Consider the following 19,666-nt stretch of genomic DNA (forward strand, 5'->3'; position numbering starts at 1 on the left):
ATTAAAACAGCAAGGGAAAAACAACAAATAACACGAAAGGGAATCCACATAAGGTTAACAGCTGATCTTTCAGCAGAAACTCTGCAAGCCAGAAGGGAGTGGAAGGATATATTTAAAGTGATGAAGCAGAACACCTACAACCAAGATTACTCTACACAGCAAGGATCTCATTCAAATTTGATGGAGAAATTAAACATTTACAAACAAGCAAAAACTAAGAGAATTCAGCACCACCACACCAGCTTTACAACAAATGCTAAAGGAACTTCTCTAGGCAGGAACCACAAGAGAAGGAAAAGACCTACAATAACAAACCCAAAACAATTAAGAAAATGGTAATAGGAACATACATATTGATAATTACCTTAAACGTAAATGGATTAAATGCTCCAACCAAAAGACACAGACTGGCTGAAAGGATACAAAAACAAGACCCATATATATACTGTCTACCAGAGACCCACCACAGACCTAGGGACACATACAGACTGAAAGTGAGGGTATGGAAAAAGATATTCCATGTAAATGGAAATCAAAAGAAAGCTGAAGTAGCAATTCTCATATCAGACAAAATAGATTTTTAAAAAAAAGACTATTACAAGAGACAAAGAAGGACACTAGATAATAATCAAGGGATCAATCCAAGAAGAAGATACAACAATGGTAAATATTTATGCACCCAACATAGGAGCACCTGAATATGTAAGGCAAATACTAACAGCCATAAAAGGGGAAATTGACAGTAACACAATCATAGTAGGGGACTTTAACAACCCACTTTCACCAATGGACAGCTCATCCAAACTAAAAACAAATAAGGAAACACAAGCTTTAAATGATACATTAAACAAGATGGACTTAATTGATATTTATAGGACATTCCATCCAAAAACAACAGAACACACATTCTTCTCAAGTGCTCATGGAACATTCTCCAGGAGAGATCATATCTTGGGTCACAAATCAAGCCTTGGTAAACTTAAGAAAACTGAAATCGTATCAAGTATCTTTTCCGACCACAACACTATGAGACTAGATACCAATTACAGGAAAAGATCTGTAAAAAATAAAAACACATGGAGGCTAAACAATACACTACTTAATAACTAAGAGATTACTGAAGAAATCAAAGAGGAAATCAAAAAACTACCTAGAAACAAATGACAATGAAAACACGATGACCCAAAACCTACGGGATGCAGCAAAAGCAATTCTAAGAGGGAACTTTACAGCAATACAATCCTACCTTAAGAAACAAGAAACATCTTAAATAAACAACCTAAACTTACACCTAAAGCAATTAGAGAAAGAACAAAAAAATCCTAAGTTAGCAGAAGGAAAGAAATAATAAATATCAGATCAGAAATAAATGAAAAAGAAATTAAGAAAACGATAGCAAAGATCAATAAAACTAAACGCTGGTTATTTGAAAAGATAAACAAAATTGATAAACCATTAGCCAGACTCATCAAGAAAAAAAAGGAAAAGACTCAAATCAATAGAATTAGAAATGAAAAAGGAGAAGTAACAACTGACACTGTAGAAATACAAAGGATCATGAGAGATTACTACAAGCAACTCTATGCCAATAAAACGGACAACCTGGAAGAAATGGACAAATTCTTAGAAATGCACCACCTTCCGAGACAGAACCAGGAAGGAACAGACCAATCACAAGCACTGAAATTGAAACTGTGATGAAAAATCTTCCAATAAACAAAAGCCCAGGACCAGATGGATTCACAGGCGAATTCTATCAAACACTGAGAGAAGAGCTAACACCTATCCTTCTCAAACTCTTCCAAAATATAGCAGAGCGAGGAACACTCCCAAACTCATTCTATGAGGCCACCATCATCACCCTGATACCAAAACCAGACAAAGACATCACAAAAAAAGAAAATTACAGGCCAATATCACTGATGAACATAGATGCAAAAATCCTCAACAAAATACTAGCAAACAGAATCCAACAGCACATTAAAAGGATCATACACCATGATCAAGTGGGGTTTAGCCCAGGAATGCAAGGATTCTTCAATATATGCAAATCAATCAATGTGATACACCATATTAGCAAATTGAAGGAGAAAAACCATATGATCATCTCAACAGATGCAGAGAAAGCTTTTGACAAAATTCAACACCCATTTATGATAAAAACCGTCCAGAAAGTAGGCATAGAGGGAACCTTCCTCAACATAATAAAGGTCATATATGACAAACCCAAAGCCAACATCGTCCTCAATGGTGAAAAACTGAAACAATTTCCACTAAGATCAGGAACAAGACAAGGTTGCCCACTCTCACCACTATTATTCAACATAGTTTTGGAAGTTTTAGCCACAGCAATCAGAGAAGAAAAAGAAATAAAAGGAATCCAAATTGGAAAAGAAAAAGTAAAGCTGTCACTATCTGCAGATAACATGACACTATACATAGAGAATCCTAAATATGTTACCAGAAAACTACTAAGGTTAATCAATGAATTTGGTAAAGTAGCAGGATACAAAATGAATGCACAGAAATCTCTTGCATTCCTATACACTAATGATGACAAATGTGAAAGTGAAATTAAGAAAACACTCCCGTTTACCACTGCAACAAAAAGAATAAAATATCTAGGGATAAACCTACCTAAGGAGACAAAAGACCTGTATGGAGAAACTTATAAGATGCTGATGAAAGAAATTAAAGATGATACAAATAGATAGAGAGATATACCATGTTCTTAGACTGGAAGAATCAACATTGTGAAAATGACTATACTACCCAAGGCAATCTACAGATTCAATGCAACCCCTATCAAACTACCACTGGCATTTTTCACAGAGCTAAAAACAAAAAATTTCACAATTTGTATGGAAACAAAAAACACCCTGAATACCCAAAGCAATATAGAGAAAGAAAAACGGAGCTGGAGGAATCAGGCTCCCTGACTTCAGACTATACTACAAAGCTACAGTAATCAAGACAGTATGGTACTGGCACAAAAACAGACATACAGATCAATGGAACAGGATAGAAAGCCCAGAGATAAACCCACGCACATATAGTTAACTTATCTTTGATTAAGGAGGCAAGAATATACAGTGGAGAAGAGACAGCCTCTTCAGTAAGTGGTGCTGGGAAAACTGGACAGCTACATGTAAAAGAATGAAATTAGAACACTCCCTAACACCATACACACAAAGAAACTCAAAATGGATTAAAGACCTAAATGTAAAGACAGACAATATCAGACTCTTAGAGGAAAACATAGGCAGAAGACTCTATAAATCACAGCAAGATTCTTTTTGACCCACTTCCTAGAGAAATGGAAATAAAAACAAAAATAAACAAATGGGACCTAATGAAACTTAAAAGCTTTTGCACAGCAAAGGAAATCATAAACAAGACAAAAAGACAACACTCAGAATGGGAGAAAATATTTGCAAATGAAGCAACCGACAAAGGATTAATCTCCAAAATTTACAAGCAGCTCATGCAGCTCAATATCAAAAAAACAAACAACCCAATCCAAAAATGGGCAGAAGACCTAAATAGACATATCTCCAAAGAAGATATACAGATTGCCAACAAACACATGAAAGGATGCTCAACATCATTAATCGTTAGAGAAATGCAAATCAAAACTACAATGAGATGTCATCTCACACCAGTCAGAATGGCCATAATCAAAAAATCTACAAACAGTAAATGCTGGAGAGGGTGTGGAGAAAAGGGAACACTCTTCCACTTTTGGTGGGAATGTAAATTGATACAGCCACTATGGAGAACAGTATGGAGGTTCCTTAAAAAACTAAAAATAGAACTACCATACGACCCAGCAATCCCACTACTGGGCATATACCCTGAGAAAACCATAATTCAAAAAGAGTCATGTACCACAATATTCATTGCAGCTCTATTTACTATAGCCAGGACATGGAAGCAACCTAAGTGTCCATCAACAGATGAATGCATAAAGAAGATGTGGCACATATATACAATGGAGTATTTACTCAGCCATAAAAAGAAACGAAATTGAGTTATCTGTAGTGAGATGGATGGACCTAGAGTCTGTCACACAGAGTGAAGTAAGTCAGAAAGAGAAAAACAAACACTGTATGCTAACACATATATATGGAATCTAAAAACAAAAACAAAAACAAAAAAAAATGGTCATAAAGAACCTAGGGGCAAGACGGGAATAAAGACACAGACCTACTAGAGAATGGACTTGAGGATACGGGGAGGGGGAAGGGTAAGCTTGGACAAAGTGAGAGAGTGGCATGGACATATATACACTACCAAATGTAAAATAGATAGTTAGTGGGAAGCAGCTGCATAGTACAGGGAGATCAGCTCGGTGGTTTGTGACCACTTAGAGGGGTGGGATAGGGAGGGCGGGAGGGAGGGAGACGCAAGAGGGAAGAGACATGGGGACATATGTATATGTATAACTGATTCACTTTGTTATAAAGCAGAAACTAACACACCACTGTAAAGCAATTATACTCCAATAAAGATGTTTACAAAAAAAAAAAGAGGACTTCCCTGTTAGCGCAGTGGTTAAGAATCCGCTTGCCAATGCAGGAGACGTGGGTTCAAGCCCTGGTCTGGGAAGATCCCATATGCCACGGAGCAGCTAAGCCCATGCACCACAACTACTGAGCCTGCACTCTAGAGCCCATGAGCCACAATTTCTGAGCCTGTGTTGCCACAATTGCTGAAGCCCGTGCGCCTAGATCGCATGCTCCGCAACAAGAGAAGCCACTACAATGAGAAGCCTGTTCACCACAACGAAGAGCATCCCCCGCTCGCCAAAACTAGAGAAAGCCCGTATGCAGCAACGAAGACGCAATGCAGCCAAAAATAAATTAATTAATTAATTAATTTTAAAAAGTAAAAAATAAATTTTAAAGAAAGATATATTGTACAACACAGGGAATACAGCCAATATTTTATAATAACTATAAATGGAATATAATCTTTAAAAGTTGTGAATCATTTTATTGTACATCTATGACCTATATAATATTGTACCTCAACTATACTTCCATTAAAAAATAAAAACAAATTAAATAAAAAAATAAAATAAAATAGAAAGTCATGCATGCGGAGACTGGTTCAAGATGGCAGAGTAGAAGGACGTGCGCTCACTCCCTCCTGCGAGAGCACCAGAATCACAACTAACTGCTGAACAATCATCAAAAGGAAGACACTGGAACACACCAAAAAAGATACCCCACATCCAAGACAAAGGACAACCCGCAATGAGACGGCAGGATGGGCGCGATCACAGGAAAATCAAATCCCGTAACAGCAGGGTGGGTGACTCACAAACTGGAGAACACTTATACCACAGAAGTCCACCCACTGGAGTGAAGGTTCTGAGCCCCACGTGAGGCTTCCCAACCTGGGGGTCCGGCAACAAGAGGAGCAATTCCTAGAGAAAAAGACTTTGAAGGCTAGCGGGATTTGATTGCAGGACTCTGACAGGACTTGGGGAAACAAGACTCCACTCTTGGAGGGCACACACAAAGTAGTGTGCGCATCGTGACCCAGGGGAAGGAGCAGTGACCCCATAGGAGACTGAACCAGACCTACCTGCTAGTGTTGGAGGGTCTCCTGCAGAGGCGAGGGGTGGCTGTGGCTCACCATGGGGACAAGGACACTGGCAGCAGAAGTTCTGAGAAATACTCCTTGGCATGAGCCCTCCCAGAGTCACCATTAGCCCCACCAAAGAGCCGGGCAGACTCCAGTGTTGGGTTGCCTCAGGCCAAACACCCAACAGGGAGGGACGCAGACCCCACCCACCAGTAGACAAGTGGATTAAAGTTTTACTGAGCTCTGCCCACCAGAGCAACAGTCAGCTCTACCCACTACCAGTCCCTCCCATTAGGAAGCTTGCACAAGCCTCTTAGATAGCCTCATCCACAAGACGGCAGACACCAGAAGCAAGAAGAACTAAAATTTTGCAGCCTGTGAAGGAAAACCACATTCATAGAAGTACAGGCAAAATGAAAAGGCAGAGAACTTTGTACCAGATGAAGGAACAAGATAAAACCGAGGAAAATAACTAAATGAAGTGGAGATAGGCAACCTTCCAGAAAAAGAATTCAGCATAATGATAGTGAAGATGATCCAGGACCTCAGAAAAACAATGGAGGCAAAGATCGAGAAGATGCAAGAAATGTTTAACACAGACCTAGAAGAATTAAAGAACAAACAGAGATGAACAATACAATAACTGAAATGAAAAATACACTAGAAGGAATCAACAGCAGAATAACTGAGGTAGAAAAACGGATCAGTGACCTGGAAGACAGAATGGAGGAACTCACTGCCACGGAACAGAATAAAGAAAAAAGAATGAAAAGAAATGAAGACAGCCTAAGAGACCTCTGGGACAACATTAAATACACCAACATTAGCATTATAGGGGTCCCAGAAGGAGAAGAGAGGGAGAAAGGACCCGAGAAAATATTTGAAGAGATAGTTGAAAACTTCCCTAACATGGGAAAGGAAACAGCCATCCAAGTTCAGGAAGCGCAGAGAGTCCCAGGCAGGATAAAAACGCCAAGACACATAGTACTCAAACTGACAAAAAGACAAAAAAAAATTACTGAAAGCAGCAAGGGAAAAACGACAAATAACATACAAGGGAACTCCCATAAGGTTAACAGCTGATTTCTCAGCAGAAACTCTACAAGCCAGAAGGGAGTGGCATGGTATACTTAAAGTGATGAAAGGGGAGAACCTACAACCAAGATTACTCTACTCAGCAAGGATCTCATTCAGATTCGATGGAGAAATCAAAAGCTTTACAGACAAGCAAAAGCTAAGAGAATTCAGCGCCACCAAACCAGCTCTACAACAAATGCTAAAGGAGCTTCTCTAAGTGGGAAACACAAGAGAAGAAAAGGACCTACAAAAACAAACTCAAAACAATTAAGAAAATGGTCATAAGAACATACATATCGATAATTACCTTAAACGTGAATGGATTAAACGCTCCAATCAAAAGACATAGGCTTGCTGAATGGATACGAAAACAAGACCCATCTATATGCTGTCTACAAGAGACCCACTTCAGACCTAGGGACACATACAGACTGAAAGTGAGGGGATGGAAAAAGATATTCCATGCAAATGGAAATCAAAAGAAAGCTGGAGTAGCAATACTCATATCAGATAAAATAGATTTTAAAATAAAGAATGTTACAAGAGACAAGGAAGGACACTACATAATATCAAGGGATCAATCCAAGAAGAAGATATAACAATTATAAATATATATGCACCCAACATAGGAGCACCTCAATACATAAGGCAACTGCTAACAGTTATAAAAGAGGAAATTGACAGTAACACAATAATAGTGGGGGACTTTAACAACTCACTTACACCAATGGACAGATCATCCAAAATGAAAATAAGGAAACAGAAGCTTTAAATGACACAAAAGACCAGATAGATTTAATTGATATTTATAGGACATTCCACCCAAAAACAGCAGATTACACTTTCTTCTCAAGTGCGCACGGAACATTCTCCAGGATAGATCACGTCTTGGGTCACAAATCAAGCCTCAGTAAATTTAAGAAAATTGAAATCATATCAAGCATCTTTTCTGACCACAACGCTATGAGATTACAAATGAATTACAGGGAAAAAAATGTAAAAAACACAAACACATGGAGGTTAAACAATACCTTACTAAATAACCAAGAGATCATTGAAGAAATCAAAAGAGAAAATCAAAAAATACCTAGAGACAAATGACAATGGAAACACGATGATCCAAAACCTGTGGGATGCAGCAAAAGCAGTTCTAAGAGGGAGGTTTATAGCTATACAAGCCTACCTCAAGAAATAAGAAAAATTTCAAATAAATAATCTAACCTTCCACCTAAAGGAACTAGAGAAAGAAGAACAAACAAAACCCAAAGTTAGTATAAGGAAAGATATCATAAAGATCAGAGCAGAAATAAATGAAATAGAAACAAAGAAAACAATAGCAAAGATCAATAAAACTAAAAGCTGGGTCTTTGAGAAGATAAACAAAATTGATAAACCATTAGCCAGACTCATCAAGAAAAAGAGGGACAGGACTCAAATCAATAAAATTAAAAATGAAAAAGGAGAAGTTACAACAGACACTGCAGAAAAACAAAGCATCCTAAGAGACTACTACAAGCAACTCTATGCCAATAAAATGGACAACCTGGAAGAAATGGACAAATTCTTAGAAAGGTATAACCTTACAAGACTGAACCAGGAAGAATTAGAAAATATGAACAGACCAATCACAAGTAATGAAATTGAAACTGTGATGAAAAATCTTCCAACAAACAAAAGTCCAGGACCAGATGGCTTCACAGGTGAATTCTATCAAATATTTAGAGAAGAGCTAACACCCATCCTTCTCAAACTCTTCCAAAAAATTGCGGAGGAAGAAACACTCCCAAACTCATTCTATGAGGCCACCATCACCCTGATACCAAAACCAGACAAAGATACTACAAAAAAAGAAAATTACAGACCAATATCACTGATGAATATAGATGCAAAAATCCTCAACAAAATATTAGCAAACCGAATCCAACAACACATTAAAAGGATCATACACCATCATCAAGTGGGATTTATCCCAGGAATGCAAGGATTCTTCAATATACACAAATCAATCAATGTGATACACCATATTAACAAATTGAAGAAAAAAAACCATAGGATCGTCTCAATAGATGCAGAAAAAGCTTTCGACAAAATTCAACACCCATTTATGATAAAAACTCTCCAGAAAGTGGGCATAGAGGGAACCTACCTCAACATAATAAAGGCCATATACAACAAACCCACAGCAAACATCATTCTCAATGGAGAAAAACTGAAAGCATTTCCTCTAAGATCTGGAACAAGACAAGGATGTCCACTCTCACCACTATTATTCAAGATAGTTTTGGAAGTCCTAGCTATGGCAATCAGAGAAGAAAAAGAAATAAAAGGAATACAATTTGGAAAAGAAGAAGTAAAACTGCCACTGTTTGCAGGTAACATGATACTATACATAGAGAATCCTAAAGATGCCACCAGAAAGCTACTAGAGCCAATCAATGAATTTGGTAAAGTTGCAGGATACAAAATTAATGCACAGAAATCTCCTGCATTCTTATACACTAATGATGAAAAATCTGAAAGAGAAATTAAGGAAACACTCCCATTTACCACTGCAACAAAAAGAATAAAATACCTAGGAATAAAACTACCTAGGGAGACAAAAGACCTGTATGCAGATAACTATAAAACACTGATGAAAGAAATTAAAGATGATACCAACAGATGGAGAGATATACCATGCTCTTGGATTGGAAGAATCAATATTGTGAAAATGACTATACTACCCAAAGCAATCTACAGATTCAATGCAATCCCTATCAAATTACCAATGGCATTTTTTACAGAACTAGAACAAAAAATCTTAAAATTTGTATGGAGACACAAAAGACCCCAAATAGCCAAAGCAGTCTTGAGGGGAAAAAACTGAGCTGGAGGAATCAAGACTCCCTGACTTCAGACTATAGTAATCAAGACAATATGGCATTGGTACAGAAACAGAAACATAGATCATTGGAACAAGATAGAAAGCACAGAGGTAAAAACACGCACCTATGGTCAACTAATCTATGACAAAAGAGGCAAGGATATACAATGGAGAAAAGACAGTCTCTTCAATAAGTGGTCCTGGGAAAACTGGACAGCTACACATAAAAGAATGAAATTAGAACACTCCCTAACACCATACTCAAAAATAAACTCAAAATGGATTCAAGACCTAAATGTAAGACCGGACACTATAAAACTCTTAGAGGAAAACATAGGAAGAACACTCTGACATAAATCACAGCAAGATCCTTTTTGACCCACTTCCTAGAGAAATGGAAATAAAAACAAAAATAAACAAATGGGACCTAATGAAACTTCAAAGCTTCTGCACAGCAAAGGAAACCATAAACAAGACGAAAAGACAACCTGCAGAATGGGAGAAAATATTTGCAAACGAATCAACGGACACAGGATTAATCTCCAAAATATATAAACAGCTCATTCAGCTCAATTTTAAAAAAACAAACAACCCAATCCAAAAATGGGCGGAAGACCTAAATAGACATTTCTCCAAAGAAGACATACAAATGGCCAAGAAGCACATGAAAAGCTGCTCAACATCACTAATTATTCGAGAAATGCAAATCAAAACTACAATGAGATATCACCTCACACCAGTTAGAATGGTCATCAGAAAATCTACAAACAACAAATGCTGGAGAGGGTGTGGAGAAAAGGGAACCCTCTTGCACTGTTGGTGGGAATGTAAATTGATACAGCCACTATAGAGATTCCTTAAAAAACTAAAAATAGAATTACCATATGATCCAGCAATCCCACTGCTGGGCATATACCCAGAGAAAACCACAATTCAGAAAGACACATGCACCCCAATGTTCACTGCAGCACTATTTACAATAGCCAGGTCATGGAAGCAACTTAAATGCTCATGGACAGACGAATGGATAAAGAAGATGTGGTATATATATACAATGGAATATTACTCAGCCATAAAAAGGAACGAAATTGGGTCATTTGTTGAGATGTGGATGGATCTAGAGACTGTCATACAGAGTGAAGTAAGTCAGAAAGAGAAAAACAAATATTGTACATTAACGCATATATGTGGAACCTAGAAAAATGGCACAGATGAACCGGTTTGCAGGGCAGAAATTGAGACACAGATGTAGAGAACAAACGTATGGACACCAAGGGGGGAAAGCCGCGGGGGGGTGGGGGTGGTGGTGTGATGAATTGGGCGATTGGGATTGACATGTATACAGTGATGTGTATAAAACTGATGACTAATAAGAACCTGCTGTATAAAAAAAAAAGTGATCAAATGTATTCTATTGGAAAGAAGCAAAAATAAGACCATATTTACTGTCTAAATTATATAATAATTTAATGATAAAAAAAAAAAAGTACATTCAGGGGAGTTCCCTGGTGGTCTAGTGGCTAGGATTCAGTGCTTTCACTGCCGTGGCCCATGTTCAGTCCCTAGTCAGGGAACTGAGATCCCACAAGCTGCACCGCATGGCCAAAAAAAAAACTATGTTCAGAAAACAAACAAAAAGCAGCTCTTAGAAATTAAAAATATAATAGCAAAAATGAAAATCTCAATGTAAGAATTTCCAGTTTCCAGTAGTGTCAGGCTAGGTTATTTGGATCAACTATCACTATTCCACTGGATAAGAACTTTAAAATATGGATAAAATATATTCCAAAAATTTTAAAGCACCAAAAAACAAGCCAAGACAATAAGGAATTACAAAGTCACAAGTGAAGTAAAAATGAGAATCCAGAAAGGGAAAAAAGCACATACCACCTATTTTTGCCCTGAGGATATTTTGGATTTTTTGTTTTGATAACATTGCAAGAGCTATGGGGACAAAAACAAAATCTAACAACCACATGAGGGAATTTCAAGCCCTGAACTTGGTTTAAGGTGGTCCCAGACTAGGAGTGACCCCAGGCACATGGCAGAAGAAAATACAAATCCCACATATACAGTGAAACACTACAAACTAACCACAGAAGGATGATTCTCAAAGAGATCATATTAAATGGAAGAAGTCAGGTGAAGCAGAGTACATACCATATTATCATTTTTGTGAGGTTAAAAAAACCTACAAAACTAATCAATGGCAATGCAAGTCAGAATAGTGATTGATTACCTTTGGGGGATATTTACTGGGGATGGCATAAGTGAGACTTCCGTATCTTGCTCTTGGTTGGGAGTGACATGAATGAGTGTATTTATTTTACTTTTTCAAATCTTAACGTACATATAAAAACTGTACACTTTAATGTATGAATGTTATAATTTAATGAAGCTTTTATTTAAAATGAAGATGAAATAAAATTTTCAAATTAAAAAAGTTAACAAATATTAATTATATTCAGCTTTCACAAATAGTAAAGGATGTTAATTTAGTTCATGGTCTAAGTCTAGAAGATGATTCAAAAGTAATGGTTGCTATTTACCATACCAGTTTCAATGATTTTGATTTTTATAATTTATAATGGAAAAAAAATCTCAACTAGCCACCATTAACATTTTTTTTATTTTTTTTAGTTATTTCTGAGATATACATTTTAAAGTAATAACTAGAATTATGACTTATAACGTTATACCAGAACATATAAGATTTTTAGAAATTTCACGTAATGTCTGAAACATTTATATTAACATATTTCCATACAAATAACCCAAAGAAAGTTTAGTATTAGTTTTTGTTTGTTTGTTTGTTTGTTTTTTATACTGCAGGTTCTTATTAGTCATCAATTTTATACACATCAGTGTATACATGTCAATCCCAATCGCCCAATTCATCACACCACCATCCCCACCCCACCACTGTTTTCCCCCCTTGGTGTCCATACTTTTGTTCTCTACATCTGTGTCTCAACTTCTGCCCTGCAAACCGGTTCATCTGTAACATTTTTCAAAAATCTCTCAGAATCACCGTAACTTTTGTACTCTCTGAAAAATCAATCTTTTATGTTTTCCCAATTCATTAAGTCTCAGACCATTTACATTCATATCATTCATACATGACAACCCTAATGTCAAAGCATATAACAACACTGTTTTCATTTTTAGAATCCAAAGGGCCATAAAATAGGCTATAAATAAGATAATCATTTGTACTCAAATAATTTAAGGAGACGAGAACTCAAGACCTAAATAAATTGAGAAAAATTTCATATGAAAAGACAGAAGTAATTAAATTTCAGATTATAAAAAGGATCCCTAAGATTAAACAAAGGTATTAGACCTGTACATGTCAGGGAAAAAAACATTAAAATAACCTTAGTTTTCAAAACATAGTTTGATGATAGAGTTCTAACAATTCATTGATTCCCTCATTCAACAAATATTTCACTGCTTATTATATGCCTATTCATTTTCTACAAATTAGGAAAACAGGGATACAAAAGGAATAAAACAGATGACTTTATGCTATAGAAACAACAAAATAATGGTGTGCCAAAAACAGGAAAATCTGATTCTATACATTTATGTTTTTTTCAACATATAACAAATATATACTAATATTTCACATATTTCACAAGGTATTGTTAAAAGTCTGATGATTAGTTCTCGATCAAGAACTTAAGGAAAAAGTGCTAATATATGGAAAAAGTTTTTGCTTCCTATAAAACAAAACCTTTACATAATATTTTCCTACTAGTTTTTAATACGCACATGACTATGTTCCCCAAAAAGGAATATTTTGTTTTTTGCTATTGAGATGAAAATGCTTAAAGTTGAAGATTATTAAATAAGATACCACTTGTAGGTACACATAGAAGATGTTCCATAATTACAAACCTTTATTATTCTCTTGTCCTATTTCCTGCCTGCAAACAGGAGCTGATAAGGAAAAGTAGGCAGAACAGGCTTTTAAGTTTCTAGCCAAACCTGTATTTTATAGATTAGGGGAAGAAGAGAGGGCATTTTTTAAGATAAAAGGCAGGGAAGGGGAGAAGAAATGAGTGGTTTAAAGAATTAGCAATGAAGAGGAGATACTGGTTACAGGCAGCTCTCCAGCTTCCACCTTATTATTGTCAGGGCAGAATGGTAGCATAAATGGGTGTCTTGATTGCCTGTCACCCTCCTTAACTAGTAACAACAATATCTGTAATACAGTTTTGAACACAACAATTTCTACCCAAAAAAAAGGGATGTAAGATATAAATATTTATACCATTACTATTTTCCAAAGATTTGAATATATAAGAAATAAATATAAGGTGGTAGTCCCATAAGAAAGATAATACCCAGAATGTGTACTCTGGAGGGAAGGGGTGGGAAGGAATTGGTCAACAAAGGATATTCTGAACAGTGATATCAATGTAGGGGAATATTCTAGAGTTAGGAAAGTAATATCACCTCAAAATGACTTTAAGTTTTTCCACAGCAGGTCTGACATTATAAGCCTTAATAAATCTTACCATACATCACACAGCGCTTCCCCATAATAGACACTCAATAATTATTTCATTTTTTAAACCAAATTCCTACACTAGTTTCATGGCCTTTGAAAAAACTATACAGCTCACATGATAAGGAGTTCTCTTTGTCAACCTCCTCTAGATAAGCACCTTCTAAAAAAATCTTAAGTAAAACTAAGATTTGGTCTAAAACCACTATAGACTACAATGGGACCAAATTCCTTTGTTCTAGAAAAATCTACATGTGGCCTAAGATTTCACCAGCTATTTGGGGGTTTTTTCCCCCTTCAGTTTTATTGAGATATAATTGGCATGCAGCACTGTATAAGTTTAAGGTACAGCACAATGATTTGACTTACATGCATCATAAAATGATTACCACAATAAGTTCAGTGAATATCCATCATCTCATACAGATACAAAATTAAAGAACTAAAAAAAATTTTTTTTCCTTTGGGATGAGAATTCTTAGGATTCACTCTCTTAACAACTTTCATATATAACATACAGCAGTGTTAACTGTATTTACCACCTTGTACATTACATCCCCAGTACTTACTTATAACTGGAAGTTTATACCTTTGGGTTGCCTTCATCCATTTCCCCCTTCTCCCTACCCTCCCCCCACAACAAATCTAATCTCGCCATGAGCTTGTTTTTGAAGTATAACTGACCTACAACACTGTTAGTTCCTGTTACACAACATAGTGATTCGATATTTCTAAACATTTCAAAATGATCACCACGGCAAGTTGAGTTACCATTTCATCGGCTATTGTGGCAGTCACATCATCAGCCTATCAGGTAAACTCACAACAACTACCTTTAGAGGTCAGTTCTTCCCCAATCTGTAAAAATTGTTAACCGAAATACTAAAACTTAACTTCATCATTTTGGCTTCAGATTGTTAAGACCTTCTTGAATTGTTAACAAGACCACTAATTTATCATCACCTACGAAGGCCTTCAGATCCATAAAAACTTCCTCAAGGATGCAATTATTAATCAGTAATCAATACTCTGGGTAATGCAATGAACTACTAATTCAATTGGGCGAAACATGTATGATCAGCAACAGGCATTGTATTAGAGAAAACAAAAAGATTAACCCAGTACCTACACTCAAGGACTCAAAAAGTCTAGTAAGTTTACAATTTAAGTGTTAAAGTAGAAGTGCTATATAGAGAAAAAAGATAAAGAAGCATTAAATTAAAGGGTTAAGACTAGGAGTGTAAAATAAAGGATCCACTGAATCTATCATGCAATGCACACTTTTCACTTTCTTCCAAAAAGATATCATGAGCTTTGTCAAATGCACCTAGCTAAAAAATATGATGAAAATAACAATGGCTTTTAAATTATACACTCTGAAAACTAAGGACAAAAAAATCATAGACCAGGAAACTAAGGCATAAAAAAGGTTTATATGTTCCCTATAAATTAAGTCACACATTTGAACCTACTTCCTAATTTCCAGACGAGTCCCCTCATTCCCCGGCGCGGGGAAGGGAGGGGAATTTTTTAATAAATCATGATTTGAATGTGATATGCTCAGCCATTTTCTTTCCTATCTATACACTTGCAGTCCACACATACACTGATTTTTTTTTCCATTGAACTTTAACTGGCTCCTCAAAAAGCTAAAAGGCTATCTGCTAATAAATAAAACTTACTAACTAAACATAGAACTTCTCCAATCTCTAATTTCCTTATTTGTAAAAAGAGCTAATAATTACAAAATCTATGCTTTGCAAAATCATTAATTCATATTTAGACTTCTTGATCCAACCATTCTTCCTATGGTAATAAAGAAATCAACACAATAAACAATGCATCCCGAAGAAATGAAGACGCTGTCATCTCTTTGCGTTATATTACCCAGAACTGAGTCTCTAGCATATATTCACTACCTTGCTTAAATGCTCACTTGGAACACAAGAAATCCCTTAAAGCACAGTTCAAATTTATTACCAGTTAATTCATATCCCCTCACAACTACACAAACAAAAGTCTGACACAACCAATTTAGCCTATCACTATCAGTTCTGTCCCCCAGAGTCACTATTAGAGTGGTTTTAATTTTTTTACTTTATTCTCAAGTTTAACATAAGACTGAGATAGCAATAAATGCCAATGAATATTATAAGAAATAAATTTAAGTTTGAGTGCATAACTGCATTTTATCATAATTTTTTTTGTAACATGTTCTCAATAAAGTTTAACTCTGGGACAGTAAGGTGATCCTACACATGAAAATAATATAAGAACTGGTTTCTAAATTCAAATTTTCAAGATGATTTTCCCAACCTCAAATTCCTCAATGGCAAGAGCACAGTTCAGGTGTTTGTTACAATCTACTGGAAACAAAATATCTTTTTTCAAAACTGAGATTAGTACAAAATAGGAAATCTAGTCAAATTTTTCTAAGGTCTCTTCTGGTCCCAACAATAGTCCTCTACACCAACTTCTATTTATGTAAGGTGTAAGCATCCAACTGATATTAGCTGATTCCACATTATTTAACTCCTAATAAATGTTTCTCTCAAATCCTCAAACCACTAAAAAAAAATTTAAAACATGGAGATATATTAAGTTTTACGAGAAAAATTTTAAAATTTTTCATAATTTCCAAAAGGATACGCAACAATTTTTAGTTAGAACAGAAATTCCCATCTCTTCTATGGTTTACCTTTTTAAATTGCTGAAAAACTACTCAAATGCTGAACGTAAATAACCAAACTACAGGAGATGGGTAATTGCTCCTGATTGTATTATATTCTTCAATTAAAATTTTTTTAAAGCTTTAAAAATCACATTTTAGTCTTCACTAAAATATTTTGTTCCTCCTTAAAACTGCTTTTCTACAGTGTGATACAAAGCAATTTTTTCCAGTCTAAATTAAGAGTTACATCTAAATAATATTCCTCCACTGTTTTATTACTTGTACTTTCTAAAAGTATTCTGCTTATATTTTTTGCTCCCTCTGAAACATGGATCATACAAGTATGTAAAAATTAAAATATTTTCTAATTATAAAAATGGAAAATGAAATATATCCATCTCCTTTAATTAGGAAATACTATAATCAATTAGAGAATGTACTAAATCAAAGGGAAGAGATCAATAATGCCTGAGAATCTAACCAAAGTAAAAGATTAAAAGCTCACATAATTTACTATACAATCCCCCCCAATACAAGAACGATTAATGCTATCTAAGAACGTAATGGAGAGGCTCCTAGGTAATTTCTCTTGGGTGGTGTGTTTACAGACTGGGCAAACACTTGTCCACAACGCTGCAGATTCCTGGGCTTGCTAAGGAGGTGTTCAACTAGACGAACTCTAAAGTCTCTTTCAATTCTAAGATTCCCAATCTGTTAATAAAATGTGAAAAATAACATAAAACACTGTGCCCAATGAAGGCTGATCAATTAACCGATCTGCCTTCATTGCCACCCTAACTGTATGCCTGGAGACGAAAAAGTTCTTTCTCCTCTTTTCTCTGCAGTGATTTCATGAGATCCTGGTTAACAAAAGGCACGGAAAACATGCACAGGTGGGATAAAAAGAGGAGTGGCTGAAATGAGGAGGCTCTCGGGACAGCGCCCCCAGCTCCCCGTCCCTTGGGAGCACCTGAGAAATCACTGCCCTCCACACCTCCACCCTTCTGTGGAGGCGTCGCGAGAGAATTCTCCGACCTATTACAGTCCACCCGCACCTGGCCAGAGACCGGGCATTGTCTGCAGCCTTCAGCGCCCAAGACAAGCAAGGAGGAAAGAGAAAGAAAAGCGGGAGAAGGAGTGAGAAAAATGGACAACGGAAGGGGAAGTAAAGCAATCGGGAAGCCGTACGCTCCTTTTGGCAAAATTGGCTTCCCCATCGATCACTCAATTTAATTCATATCCCAAAAGCCAACCCCCCGGCCCAAGGTAGCAGCCAGGGGTGGCCCAGCCGGAGTCCCCGAAGCTACCCCGGTCAGAAAACGGAGACAAGGAGAGGGAAATGGGCGTGTGGGTTGGGCCTGGCTGGCCGGAGGCCGGGCTCGGAACAAAGCCTCCCAGCTCCCCCTACCTGGGGCGAGGGCGGCGGGCGGTGCCTCGCGGCTCCCCGCGTCGCCCCAGCCCGGCGACGCCCTCGCCCCGGGGACCCTTGCCGGGGCGAGGGGCCGCGGCGAGCCCCCTCCCCGCCCGCTAACAGCGCCCCTTCGGGACAATGGGCCCCCTCCCCCGCCTACGGGAGGGGAGATACAAAGGCAGAGAAGCGCGGCCCGGCACGGAGCCAGGCGTCCGGAAAGTGAAGGCGGAGGAGGGAGAGGGGACAGGAGAGGATGGCGGCGGACGCGGCAGCCCGCGGGCCGCTCCCCCAGCCGTCCAAGCCTCTGCCCTCAGCCTCACCGCCGCGGCAAGGGCGGGAGAGCGGACCAGCAGCCTCTCAAGTCCCGGCCGAGGGGGAAGAGGAGTCTGCACACAAAGAGGAGCGGGACCCCCACCCTCCGCCAACACCGGCGCCGGGGATGGCCCGACGCGCTCTGGCCGCCGACGGCCAGCGGCGCCTGCCCAGCCCGAGCCCCTCCGGGGCCGGGGTTCGCGCTGGGCGCCCCTCTCCCGGACTCACCCAAAGCTCCGTGCCCCAGCTCATGGCGGAACTTGAGGCGACTCGAGCCGTCTGGCTGCCCCGCTGTCCGTCCGTCTGTCGGCTCTGCGGTCAGTCTGTCCGACCTCCCACTGGCGGGCTCCCGGCTCAGCTGCTCAGCCTCCGAAGGTGCCGCCACCGCCGGTTTCCCCAGTGAGGGAGAAAGACGCGACTGGCGAAGCCGCCGACGCCGTGTCCCCGCCTCCCGAAGCCTGCGGGGAGGGGGCCCGGGCTGAGGAGAGGCGGGACGCGGAGAGGGGAGGGGGCGGGGCGCGATGCACCCTGGGATGGGGGCGGACCCGCGCCCGCCTGGCGGAGGCTGGCAGGGTCTCCTCGCCGAAGGGTTTACCCATTATCGGCTCTTCCCTCATGCCCAGTCTCTTGCTTCCCATACCTCCTGGCTCGGACTATCCCACCGCCGCCGTCATTCGAATATCTGTCTCCAAGAAGGAAAGGGAGAGAAGGAAAAGTCGCCCACAGCCCTTCTCTACCCTGAGCCCCCTTAAATGAGGCAACTCCTTCCTGCCTCTTGCCTCCTTCACTTGGGAGAAACCCAGACAAGGAAACCTTATCCAAATCCTTGGGTTTAGATTGTGAAGAGTTGTAGTCTATTTATAAGAAAAAAAGTCTTAATGGTTAAAGTGATCTTGGGAATCACTGAAACGTGTAGAGCGTCAAAGGAGAAGGCAACTTGCCCCTGATTCTGTTTTTAGCAAAACATTTTAATTTTATAAGTTCTGTCAGGAAATCATAAAAAGAGGCAGATCTTTCGGCATTCATTTGGGAATGTTGCCATGACAGGAGATGGAAGACATGCACAAATGTGACCCGAGCTGTCACCTGCAGGAAAGGAGAACTGAGCTTGCCCCCTTTCTGGAATGGGCACCTCGTGCGTGGAGGAGTTGGGTGGGACGCAGATTCCTAACCAGTAGTGCAAAGAGCCTCTTCCGAACTTCAGATATCTCTCACTCAGAATATCGG

At 38.6% G+C, this 19,666-nt stretch overlaps 1 protein-coding gene across 4 annotated transcripts in view; it reads right to left on the minus strand.

The window, feature by feature from the left end:
* FNBP1L (formin binding protein 1 like) overlaps positions 1-18,934 on the minus strand; it is a 120,706-nt gene extending 101,772 nt beyond the window's left edge. Inside the window, exon 1 of one of the 4 annotated variants that reach the window (XM_082384848.1) lies at positions 18,668-18,934. In XM_082384848.1, the coding sequence (XP_082240974.1) occupies positions 18,668-18,691 (24 nt within the window). In that variant the 5' untranslated portion in view covers positions 18,692-18,934. The remainder of the gene's footprint in view (positions 1-18,667) is intronic. The other 3 variants (XM_082384851.1, XM_082384847.1, XM_082384850.1) reach the window with 3 other exon arrangements.
* Between the last annotated feature and the right edge of the window lie 732 nt (positions 18,935-19,666).

The sequence above is a fragment of the Balaenoptera borealis genome (assembly GCF_965194805.1).
Source record: "Balaenoptera borealis genome assembly, chromosome: 1".
NCBI classification, from domain to species: Eukaryota; Metazoa; Chordata; class Mammalia; order Artiodactyla; family Balaenopteridae; genus Balaenoptera; species Balaenoptera borealis.